The 12,810-nt window shown below is 44.1% G+C and overlaps 1 protein-coding gene across 3 annotated transcripts in view; it reads right to left on the reverse strand.

Annotated features, from left to right (window-relative positions):
• galt (galactose-1-phosphate uridylyltransferase) overlaps window positions 1-12,810 on the reverse strand; it is a 93,643-nt gene that overhangs the window by 53,619 nt on the left and 27,214 nt on the right. For all 3 annotated transcript variants that reach the window (XM_068031373.1, XM_068031366.1, XM_068031355.1), the window contains one exon: window positions 9,508-9,637. In XM_068031373.1, the coding sequence (XP_067887474.1) occupies window positions 9,508-9,637 (130 nt within the window). The remainder of the gene's footprint in view (window positions 1-9,507; window positions 9,638-12,810) is intronic.

Genomic DNA, 12,810 nt, shown 5'->3' on the forward strand with positions numbered 1-12,810 from the left:
AAAGTAATGGAAGTTGTCACCAACAGTGCTATCATGTGGCATTTACTCAGCAATAACCTGCTCACTGATGCTCAGTTTGGGTGCCACCAAGGCTACTCAGCTCCAGACCTCATTACAAACATGGACAAAAGAGCTGAACTCTATAAGAGAAGGGAAAGCGACTGCCCTGGACATCAAGGCAACATTTGACCGAGTATGGCATCAAGGAGCCCCAGCAAAATTGAAGTCAATGGGAATCGGGGGTAATGCTCCACTGGTTGGAGTTACACCTAGCACAAAGGTGTGCTAGGTCAGCCTGGGACATTACTGCAAGAGTTCCTCAGGGTAGTATCCAAGGCAGAACCATCTTCAGTGGCTTCATCAACGACCTTCCCTCCAACGCAAGATCAGGGGCTGAATTTTATCAGCGCGCCGGCCTTCCGACACTGAAGTGCCACCACTGAGCCCCCGCGATATTACGCACGGGGGCTCATTTAAACAGAGGGGACGCAACGGCCACCAGTGATGACGTACAGGGGGCAGCTGCCGTGTCCCCGGCAATGGCGTCCGGCGCTACCATGCAGGAGCCAGTGCCATTTTTAAAGGGCTTCAAGCCTTTCACTTACATTTAAATTTTTTAATTGGCAGGTTTGTAAATAAATTGCAATAAAATGTTATGCACACTTCCAATCCCCTCAATGAAGAATCCGTGTATTATCGGTCCTACCCCCCCAAAAACATTAAATTTTCCATCACAACCTTTCCCCCCCGAACTTACTTTCCTTTAACCTTCAACCCCTTTCCATCATTCCCTCACCCAATTGCACTCAGTTTTGCCGCTCCATATGGAGTTCCGAAGGTGAGTAGCGTTCGACGGCCGTAAAATCAGTGTGGGACAGCCGCCGCCAGCAGGTAAGTTCATTTGCATCTAATTTTTGTTCGTTTAAATATTTAGATGAAGGGTGCATCGAAGGCTCCCTGCCGCCGGTAATATGCAGCGGACCCTTCTCGACATCGGGGGTTGAGGCGGGTCCCCCCCCTCACAGTGTCGAGGGGCTGTTAAAAGTCAGCCCCAGAAGTGGGGATGTTCGCTGATGATTGCACAGTGTTCAGTACTATTTACAACTCCACCAAAACTGAAGCAGTCCATGTCCACACGCAGCAACACCTGGACAATATTCAGGCATGGGCTGCTAAGTAAAATTCATGCCACACAACTGCCAGGCAATGGCCATCTCCAACAAGAGAGAATTTAACCATCTCTGCTTGACATTCAAACGACATTACCATCATGGAATCCCCCATTATCATCCTGGGGGTTACCAATGACCAGAAACTTAACTGGACCAGTCACATAAATACTGTGACTACAAGGGAAAGTATTCTGCAGTTATTCTGCAGTGAATAACTCACCTCCTGACTCCCCAAAGCCTGCCCACCATCTGCAAGGCACAAGTCAGGAGTGTGATGGAGTACTCTCCACTTGCCTGGATGAGTGCAACTCCAACAACACTCAAGAAGCTCGACACCATTCAAGACAATGCAGCCTACTTGACTGACACCCCATCTACTACATTCACCCCATCTACCACCTTAAATCCCTCCCCTACCAGCACACAGTGGCAACAGTCTGTAGCATCCACAAGATACATTGCAGCAACCCACCATGCCTCCTTTGACAGCACCTTCCAAGCCAGCGACCTCTACCACATGGAAGAACATGGGCAGCTGACACACTGTATCACCATCACCTGCAAGTTCCCCTCCAAGCCACACACCATCCTGACTTGGAACTATATTGCTGTTCTTTCACTGTCACTGAGTCAAAATGTTGGAACTCCCTTCCAAACAGCTCTGTGGATGTACTTACACCACATGGACTGCAGAGGTTCAAGAAGGAAGTTCACCACCACCTGCTCAAGGACAATTAAGGATGGTTAACAAATGCTGGCCTTGCCAGCGACGCTCACATCCCAAGAATAAAAAGAAAGACTTGCATTTATATAGCACCATTCACGACCACCAGAGGTCTCGAAGTGCTTTACAGCCAATGAAGTACTTTTGAAGTGTAGTCATGGTTGTAATGCAGAAAACGCAGCAACCAATTTGCACACATCAAACTCCCACAAACAGCAATGTGATAATGATCTGTTTTTTGTGATGTTGATTGAGGGATAAATATTGGCAGGACACCAGGGATAACTCCCCTGCTCTTCTTTGAAATAGTGCCATGGGATCTTTCCCATCCAACCAAGCAAGCAGATGGGGCCTCAGTGTCAACATTGATTTTTGTGCTCAAGTCCTGGAGTGGAGCTTGAACCCTGACCTTGTGACTCAGAGATGAGAGTGCTACCAACTGAGCTGCAGCTGAAGTATTTATTTAACTTTCAACAGTGGATCTGGTCATGATGCAGGACTTGCATTTATTTTTTTCCTTCTTCCTTACTTATTTAAATAATAAGAGGATATTTGTTCTTCTATAAATCTTTCCCATTGTGAACTTCTAGTTCTTACTGAAGCTGTTAATGACATAGCACTGCCCGGGAAGGATCTCCTCCACTCCAATCTTAAGTCCTCAAAAAGCATTCACTGAAGTTGTGATTATTACCATTATCTAGGCCTTAATGACTGACTGATTCCAGCCTCAATATCTAAAGGTCAGCATCCAAAAAAAAACTTCACAGCCCTTGCCCTGCAGTCAGTGTAAACATCAGTTTCTCGCAGTAACACAAAAAGAATTCTAAATAACACTAGCCCAGATTTTTTAGTTAATATCTAAACTACATAAAAACTTTGAAAATCATTTTATTTTTCTCTGCCACTCATGCTTCATGACTGTTGATAAATTGTGTGCCTGGTCATAAAGGAAAAATAGATTTCATTAATGTAGTATCTTATTTCAATAATGTAGACATCATCAGGATGTCCCAAAGCGCTTTACAACCAATGAAATACTTTTGAAGTATAGGCTGGAATTTTACGTTGAGTGGGAGGTCCCGCACACTGGCCAAAGCTCGGGGATGAGCCTGCCGCCACCGGGCCTGGGAGCCACACTACGAATTTACGTGACCCAGGCCCTTAATTGGCTTCAGGCAGAACTTCTCCCCCCACCACCGAGACAGGAAGTCCCGCCTTCAAGAGCTGCTGGCCAATATTACTGGACAGAACATTAAACTGGAAATTATTGGAGCATGTAAAAAAGGTAATGTATTAATTGAGGGGGACTTTAATCTGCATATGGACTGTGACAAACAAATTGGCAACAGTGGTCTAGAAGATGAATTTGTAGAATGCTTTTGTGACAGTTTCTTGGAGCAATACATGGTAGAACCAACAAGGGATATTGTGTAAAGAAGCAGTGTTAACAAGCAATGTCTTAGTAAAAGATCCACTGGGAAATAGTGATCATAATACCATTGAATTTCATGTTAAGTTTGAAAGTGACACATTTCAATCACAAACAAGAATCTTAAACTAAACAAAGCCAATTACGAAGGTATGAGAGGAGAACTGGCTAAGGTTAACTGGGTACATAGACTGGAAGGTATGGCGGTAAATGAACAGTGGGAAACATTTAAAGAAACAATTTAAAGGGTTCAACAAAAGTACATTCCGTTCAAAAACAAAAACTTATCAGGAAAGACCCATCTGTGGCTCACTCAGGAAATTAAGGAGAGTATCAGACTAAAAGAAGAGGCTCATAATGTTGCAAAAAAAAAGTAGCAAGTCTGAGGATTGGGAGTGTTTTAGAAACCAGCAAAGGGCCACCAAACAGTTGATAAAAAGGGAAAAAATAGAATGAGTAAACTAGCCAGCAACATAAAAACAGATTGTAAGAGCTTTTATAATTACATAAAAAGGAAGAGAGTAGCTAAAGTAGATGTTGGTCCCTTCAAGGCAGAGACAGGAGAATTCATCATGGGGAATGAGGAAATGACAGAGGCATTGAACAAATATTTTGTCTCTGTCTTCACAGTAGACGACACAAGTTCCATACCAGAACTAGGCAGTAACCTAGGGGCTAAAAACAGTGATGAAATTAAGGATATTGCTATCAGCCGAGAAAAAGTATTGCAGAAACTTGAAGGACTAAAATCTGACAAGTCCCCAGGACCAGATGGCCTACATCTTAGGGTTTAAAAAAGATAGCTACAGAGATAGTGGATGCGCTGGCTATGATTTTCCAGAATTCCTTAGATTCAGAAATGGTCCTGTCAGATTGGAAGTTGGCAAATGTTAAGCCGCTTTTCAAGAAAGGAGGTAGAGAGAAAACAGGGAACTGCAGGCCAGTTAGCCTAACATCAGTCGTTGGGAAGATGCTGGAAGCTATTAATAAAGAAGTCTTAACTCTGCACTAGGAAAATCATTGTATGATTAGAACAAGTCAGCATGGTTGTACTAAAGGGTGATCCTGTTAGACAAATTTATTCGAGTTTTTTGAGGATGTAAGTAGTAGGGTAGATAAAGGGAAACCAGTAGATGTAGTATATCTGGATTTTCAAAGGCTTTCAATAAGGTGCCAATAAAAGATTAATAGGCAAGATAAGGGCTCATGGTGTTGAAAGTAATATATTAGCATGGATAGAGGATTGGTTAACAGACAGGAAGCAGACAGTGGGCATAAATAGGGCATTTTCAAGTTGGCAGGCAGTGAATAGTGGGGTGCTGCAAGGGTCAGTGCTGGGGCCTCAACTACTTACACTCTATATTAATGACTTGGATGAAGAGACAGAGAGTAATTTATCTAAGTTTTCTGATGATACAAAGCTCCATGGAAAGGTAAGCTGTGGGAGGATGTAGAGAGGCTGCAAAAAGATATAGACAGGTTAAGTGAGAGGGCAACAAGATGGCAAGAGTATAATATAGGGAAGTGTGAAGTTGTTCATTTTGGTCGTAAAAATAGAAAAGCAGAATATTTTTTAAAAGATGTGAAGCTGTTAAGTGTTGGTGTTCAGAAAGACTTGGGGGTACTCGTACAAGGAATGTACAAAGTTAACATGCTGGTGCAGCAGGCAATTAGGAAGGCAAATGGCATGTTGTCCTTTACTGCAAGGGGATTGGAGTACAGGAATAAAGAAGTCGTACTAAAATTGTGCAGGGCTTTGGTGAGACTGCACCTGGAATACTGTGTGCAGTTTTGGTCTCCACATTTAAGAAAGGATATACTTGCACTGGAGGCAATGCAGCAAAGATTTATTAAAATTGGTCCATGGGATGAAGGAGTTGTCCAATGATGAGAGGCTGAGTAAATTGGGCCTATATTCTCTGGAGTTTAGAAGAATGAGAGGCGATCTAATTGAGACATACAGGATTCTGAAAGGGCTTGATAGGGTAGAAGTTGAGAGATTGTTCCCACTAGTCAGGGAATCTAGAACATGGGCACACAGTCTCAGCATAAGGGGTCATCATTCAGGACTGAGATGAGGAGAAATTACTGCACTCAAAGCGGTGTGAATTTTTGGAATTCTCTACCACAGAGGGCTTTGGATGCTCCATCACTGAATACATTTAAGGCTTGGATAGATAGATTTTTGGTCTCGCAGCGAATCAAGAGATATGGGGAACAGGCAGGAAAGTGGAATTGAAGGCCAAGATCAACCATGATCGTATTGAATGGCGAAGCAGGCTCGATGAGCCATATGGTCTACTTCTGCTCCTATTTCTTGTGTCCTTGTGTTCAGCAGCTCTCAGTCCCAGCAGTGCTGCCGGGAGCAATGGCCACTACTGGGACTGCACGCAGGGAGTGGAGCAAGAGGGACGCTAGCCTCACAAAAAAGGTAAGTTTGTTGGGCCTCACTGGGGACAACTGGCCAGGCCCCGGCGAGGCAAGTAGGCGGGTGTGGAATGTATTTCAGTGGGGGGTGATTGGGCCATAGGGGACAGGGTGCCCAATCAAGAGGCCTCCCCCCAGCCCACAAAGAGGCCACCAGGTTTTAATGGGCGGCCTCCTGGGGGGCCTGAGCTGCCCGCCAGTAAAATTCCAGCAGCGGTAGAAGGCAGCCCTTAAATGGTAGTTAATTGACCACTTAAGGGCCTTAATTGGCCTGGGGTGGGCAGGCCATTTCTCGCTGCTGCCGCCACTCGTAAAATTGGAGCGGGACAGGAGGTCGTCGAGAATGGCATTCCCCCCCAACTCAATTTTACGACCCCTCCTATCTCCGACCCGCTCCTGCAGGTGGGTGTAAAATTCCAGCCATAGCCACTGTTGTAAGATGTACACAATACATAATAGGATGCAAGTTATTGTAGTGCACTCTTGGTATTGTATTTATGAGAATTACAGCTCTTGAGCTCCCACGCTAACAAACAAGATGTAAAGCTCTAACATCCAAGCTAAATTTGCAAGCCAAGCCCCATGCTCCAGAAGTGCAGGCCTATGGGGAGGAAAAGAAATTGAAAACATTTTCAGCATGAAATTGCCACATTTTTCTTTCAGTATTTTGCAATATTTTGTGTCTGTGTTATTTTCAGCTATTTACACTAACTTGACTGAAGAAGCGAAATGATAGTTGAGAACATCATAACAAAATTTGATTAGTTGCTATTGTGATACTTGCTGATTTATGAACACTTATGAAAAACAATGGAATGATCTAATTTAATTTATTCTTTCATCTGATATCGGCATCACTGGCAAGGCCAGCATCAGTTGTCCATCCCTAATTCTCCTTGACAACTGAGTGGCATGCTTTCAGAGAGTAGTTAAGAGTCAACCACATTGCTGTGGGTCTGGAGTCACATGTAGGCCAGACCAAGTAAGGATGGCAGATTTCCTTTCTTAAAGGACACTAGTGAACCAGATGGGTTTTTATGACAATGATTCAAGGCACCATTACTGAGACTAGCTTTCAATTCCAGATTTTTGATTAATTGAATTTAAATTCCACCAGATTTGAGCCCATGTCCCCAGGACATTAGCCTGGACCTCTAGATTACCAGTTCAGTGACATTACCACTACGCCGCCGTCTCCCCTTTAGATCTGATTGAAATGGGATAAAAATTGATGAATGGGAAGTAGTAAAAGGCTGACTGTACTTCAGATAAGTCACCAGGACCAGATGGGATGCATCTGAGAATACTGAGGGAAGTAAGGGTGGGAATTGCAGAAGCACTGATCATAATCTTCTAATCCTCCTTAGATATAGGGGTTGTGCAGAGGACTGGAAAATTGCAAATGTTACATCCTTGTTCAAAAAAGGCTGTAAGGATAAGCACAGCAACTACAGGCCAGTCAGTTTAAATTCTGTGGTGGGAAAGCTTTTAGAAATGATAATCTGGGACAGCAGTAACAGTCACTTGGACAAATCTGGATTAATTAATGAAAGTCAGCATGGATTTGTTAACTTGACTGAGCTTTTTGATTAGGTTAACAGAGAGTGTTGATTAGGGCAATGCGATTGATGTGGTTGCATGGACTTCCAAAAGTCGTTTGATAAAGTCCCACATAACAGGCTTGTCAGCAAAATTAAAGCCAACAGAATAAAAGGGACAGCAGCAGCATGGATACAAGATTGGCTGAATGACAGGAAACAGAGTAGTGGTGAATAGTTGCTTTTCAGACTGGAGGAAGGTATCTCGTGGGATTCCCCAGATATTAGAATTAGGACCACTGCTTTTCTTGGTTAATATTAATGATCTAGACATGGTTTTGCAGGGCACAATTTCAAAATTTGTGGATAACACAAAACTTGAAAGTATTGCCAACTGTGAGCAGGATTGAGATAGACTTCAAGAGGACATAGCCTGGCTGGTAGAATGGCTGATGTGGCAGATGAAATTTAATGTAGACTACTGTGAAGTGATTCATTCTAGGAGGAAGAACAATGAGATGCAATTAAAAAAGGGATACAATGCTAACGGGGGTACAGGAACAGAGGGACCTAGGAGTATACGTGCACAAATCATTGAAGGTGGCAGGGCAGGTTCAAAAAGCAGTTAATAACGCATATGGGATTATGGACTTTATCAATAGAGGCAGAGAGTACAAAAGCAAGGAAGTTATGATGAAATTTTATAAAACACTGGTTCAGCCTCAACTGGAGTATTGTGTTCAATTCCGGATACATACTTTACAAAGGATGTGAAGGCATTCAAAAGGGTGCAGAAAAGATTTACAAGAATGGTTCCAGGGATGAGGGACTTCAGTTACAAGGATAAATTGGAGAAGCTGGAGTTATTCTCCTTAAAGAGTAGAAGGCTGAGAGGAGATTTGATAAGGTGTTCAAAATCAAGAGGGGTCCGGACGTGGGATAGGGAGAAACTGTTCCTATTGGTGGAAGGGTTGAGGACCAGAGGACACTGATTTAAGAAGAATGACAAAAGAACCAAAGGCAATATAGAATCACAGAACTGTTACAGCACACAAGGAGGCCATTCGGCCCATTGTGTCTGTGCTGGCTCTCCGAAAGAACAATTTACCTAGTGTCACTGCCCTGCCTTCTCCTTGTAGCCCTGCACATTCTTCCTTTTCGTATATCAATACAATTCCCTCTTGAATGCCTCGATTGAATCTGCCTCCAACTCACTCTCAGGCAGTGCATTCCAGATCCTAACCACGACATGTGGAAAATCTTTTATTACGCAGTAAATGGTTAGGATCTGGAATACACTGCCTGAGTGTGTGGAGGAGGCATATTCAATTGCGCCTTTCAAAAGGGTATTGCATAATTATCTGAAGAGAAAAAAATTTGCAGGGCTACAGACAAAGAGCAGGGGAGTGGGATCAGCTGAGTTGCTCTGCAGAGAGCTGGCTAAGACGTGATGGGCCAAATGGCCTCCTTTTGTGCTGTAACCATTCTATGATATTGCAATTTTGCTGAATACTTGCTTTTATATAATATATATATGATTTTTTGCAGATTATCATTTGTCTGCTAATATACTGTAAGCCGTTATGTAAATTGGTCATGCTCCAAAATCTTAACAAAATTTTACCTATCCATACAACTTCACACAAAACTTCCTGGACGTATTTCCAAATTTCATAACCCTGATTCCCATTTGCTGAATCAAACAGGTCTGGTCCCTTTAAAAACGTATTAGTTTTTTTGTTTCACCACCCTTCCAGGTAGTCTGTTCTTTCTAACTGAAAAAAAAAACTTGCTTCCATTTGCCATTTTCTTTGCACTGTCAGATTTGACAACATCTCAATCCTACTGAAGTCGCCGTTGCCACTGCCACTGCCACCACCACATAGTGCATTTAACATAATAAATGTCACAGCCGCCTTAACAGGGCAATGGCAAACAAAATTTGACACCAAACTACATAAGGACAGGTGACCAAAGCCCTAGTCAAACATGTAGGTTGTAAGGAGTTTCTTAAAGGAGGAGAGATAGTCAGGCTTAGGAAGGGATTTCCAGAACCTGGTTGAACAAGTATTTTGCCGCGGCGAGGAAATAGCACATGAAACAGGGATTGGGAAAGCAGTTAAAATGGATACACATAGCTTTGCATGCTAGGAATACAGAAGGAATTTGGCACATCTACTCAAACTGTAAAATTTATGGCTTTCCGCCTCTGGTTACCTGCACCCATTGATATGTTGATCCTAGTTCGATCATGAGCTCCGCCCATTTGTCAATCACAGCTCTGATTTCTGGAATGGACATCAAGGGCAGGGTGATGTCGGAATGAGGATGGAAGCACATAACCTTACTGAAAGAGAATATGCAACTCAGTACAAGACACAATTATAGAACTGTACGATTCCTGTAATTTGGAGCACTTAATTACCAGCAAAAATTATTGTAATACTCAGCCTGAAACTGGTGTCGTGAAGGTGAAGTGCCACCTACGCAGTTTTTAATCTGAGCAGTTCACTTCTGAGTTGCCCAGAAATTGCTAAAATATAAGCCAAGCCTCCTTCAACAGAACCTGCCAAATCTGCGACCTCTTCCACCCAGAAGGACGAGGGCAGCAGATGCAGGAGAACACCACCCACTGCAAGCTCCCCTCCAAGCACACACCATCCTGACTTGCAACTGTACCGCCATTCCTTCACTGTCACAAGGTCAAAATCCTGGAACTCCCTCTCTAACAGCACTATGAGTGTATTTGCACCACATGGACTTCACTGATTTAAGAAGGTGGCTCACTACCACCTTCTCAAGGGCAATTAGGGATGGGCAGCAAATGCTGGCCTGCCAGCAATGCTCATATCACATGAACAAATAAAAGTGACACACAAAGGGGCAATTTTACAAACACATGATCCCGATGCAGAGATTCTCCCACCAGGAGTGAACATCAGGAAATTGAGCATGAAATCCCCACAATTTTTCAATAAATAATAAAACTAATCCAATCTTTATTTCTCTTTCTATACCTTATTTGACATTGAATTCACTATTCTAACTTGCATTTCCTGGTTCAGACTCTGCACTGTTCATTTCACAATCCTTCAATCTGATTGGTTAAGGAGATAGTTGTTTGCCCCTTTCACACAATCCCAGTTGCCATGTAAAGGGTGCCGCACCATTTCCATCTCCCTAGAGGCTAGAAACAGAGAGCGAGTGCAGCTGAACACGTGGCTACAGAGCTGGTGTAGGAGGGAGGGCTTCAGATATGTGGATCATTGGGATACCTTCTGGGGAAGGTGGGACCTGTACAAGAAGGACGGGTTGCATCTGAACTGGAGGGGCACCTATATCCTGGGCGGGAGGTTTGCTAGCGCTCTTCGGGAGGGTTTAAACTAGTTTGGCAGGGGGATGGGAACCGGAGCTACGGATCAGTGGATAGGGTAGCTGTTGAACAGGCAGGTACAGAGTGCAGAGAGTCTGTGAGCAAGGTTAGACAGTTGACAGGGCAAAGTTGCAGCCAGTATGATGGGTTGAAGTGTGTCTATTTTAATGCAAGAAGTGTCAGGAATAAGGGTGATGAACTTAAGAGCATGGATCAGTACTTGGAGCTACGATGTTGTGGCCATTACGGAGACTTGGATATCACTGGGGCAGCAATGGATGTTTGATGTTCCGGGGTTTAGATGTTTCAAAAGGAATAGGGAGGGAGGTAAAAGAGGTGGGGGAGTGGCATTGCTAATCAGGGATAGTATCACAGCTGCAGAAAGGGAGGTCGTCGAGGAGGGTTTGTCTACTGAGTCATTATGGGTGGAAGTCAGAAACAGAAAAGGAGCAGTCACTTTATTGGGAGTTTTCTATAGACCCCCCAATTGCAACAGGGACATGGAGGAACAGATTGGGAGGCAGATTTTGGAAAGGTGCAGAAGTAACAGGGTTGTTGTCATGGGTGACTTCAACTTCCCCAATATTGATTGGAACCTCCTTAGTGCAAATAGTTTGGATGGAGCAGTTTTTGTCAGGTGTGTCCAGGAAGGTTTCCTGACTCAATATAGATAGGCCGACTAGAGGGGAGACTATGTTGGATTTGGTGCTTGGCAACGAACCAGGCCAGGTGGCAGATCTCTCGGTGGGAGAGCATTTCAGTGATAATGATCACAACTCCCTGACCTTTACTTTAGTCATGGAGAGGGACAGGAGCAGACGGGATGGGAAAATATTTAATTGGGGGAGGGGAAATTACAATGCTATTAGGCAGGAACTGGGGAGCATAAATTGGGAACAGATGTTCTCAGGGAAATGCACGACAGAAATGTGGAGGTTGTTTAGGGAGCACTTGCTGCGACTGCTGGATAGGTTTGTCCCGATGAGGCAAGGAAGGGATGGTAGGGTGAAGAAACCTTGGATGACAAGAGATGTGGAACAGCTAGTCAAGAGGAAGAAGGAAGCTTACTTAAAGTTGAGGAAGCAAGGATCAGACAGGGCTCGAGAGGGTTACAAGGTAGCCAGGAAGGCACTGAAGAATGGACTTAGGAGAGCTAGAAGGGGACATGAAAATGTCTTGGCGGGTAGGATTAAGGAAAATCCCAAGGCATTCTACACTTATGTGAGGAACAAGAGGATGGCCAGAGTGAGGGTAGGGCCGATCAGGGATAGTGGAGGGAACTTGTGCCTGGAGTCGGAGGAGGTAGGGGAGGTCCTAAATGAATACTTTGCTTCGGTATTCACTAGTGAGAGGGACCTGGTCGTTTGTGAGGATAGCGTGAAACAGGCTGATATGCTCGAACAGATTGATGTTAAGAGGGAGGATGTGCTGGAAATTTTGAAAGACATGAGGACCGATAAGTCCCCGGGGCCAGACAGGATATACCCAAGGATATTACGGGAAGCGAGGGAACAGATTGCCGCGCCTTTGGCGATGATCTTTGCGTCCTCACTGTCCACTGGAGTAGTACCAGATGATTGGAGGGTGGCAAATGTTATTCCCTTGTTCAAGAAAGGGAATAGGGATAACCCTGGGAATTACAGACCAGTCAGTCTTACGTCGGTAGTGGGCAAATTATTGGAGAGGATTCTGAGAGACAGGATTTATGATTATTTGGAAAAGCATAGTTTGATTAGAGACAGTCAGCATGGCTTTGTGAGGGGCAGGTCATGCCTCACAAGCCTTATTGAATTCTTTGAACATGTGACAAAACACGTTGATGAAGGAAGAGCAGTGGATGTGGTGTATATGGATTTTAGCAAGGCGTTGGATAAGGTTCCCCATGGTAGGCTCATTCAGAAAGTAAGGAGGCATGGGATACAGGGAAAGTTGGCTGTCTGGATACAGAATTGGCTGGCCCATAGAAGACAGAGGGTGGTAGTAGAAGGAAAGTATTCAGCCTGGAGCTCGGTGACCAGTGGTGTTCCGCAGGGATCTGTTCTGGGACCTCTGCTCTTTGTGATTTTTATAAATGACTTGGATGAGGAAGTGGAAGGCTGGGTTAGCAAGTTTGCCGATGACACGAAGGTTGCTGGAGTTGTGGATAG

The sequence above is a fragment of the Heterodontus francisci genome, chromosome 1 (assembly GCF_036365525.1).
Source record: "Heterodontus francisci isolate sHetFra1 chromosome 1, sHetFra1.hap1, whole genome shotgun sequence".
Classification (NCBI taxonomy): domain Eukaryota; kingdom Metazoa; phylum Chordata; class Chondrichthyes; order Heterodontiformes; family Heterodontidae; genus Heterodontus; species Heterodontus francisci.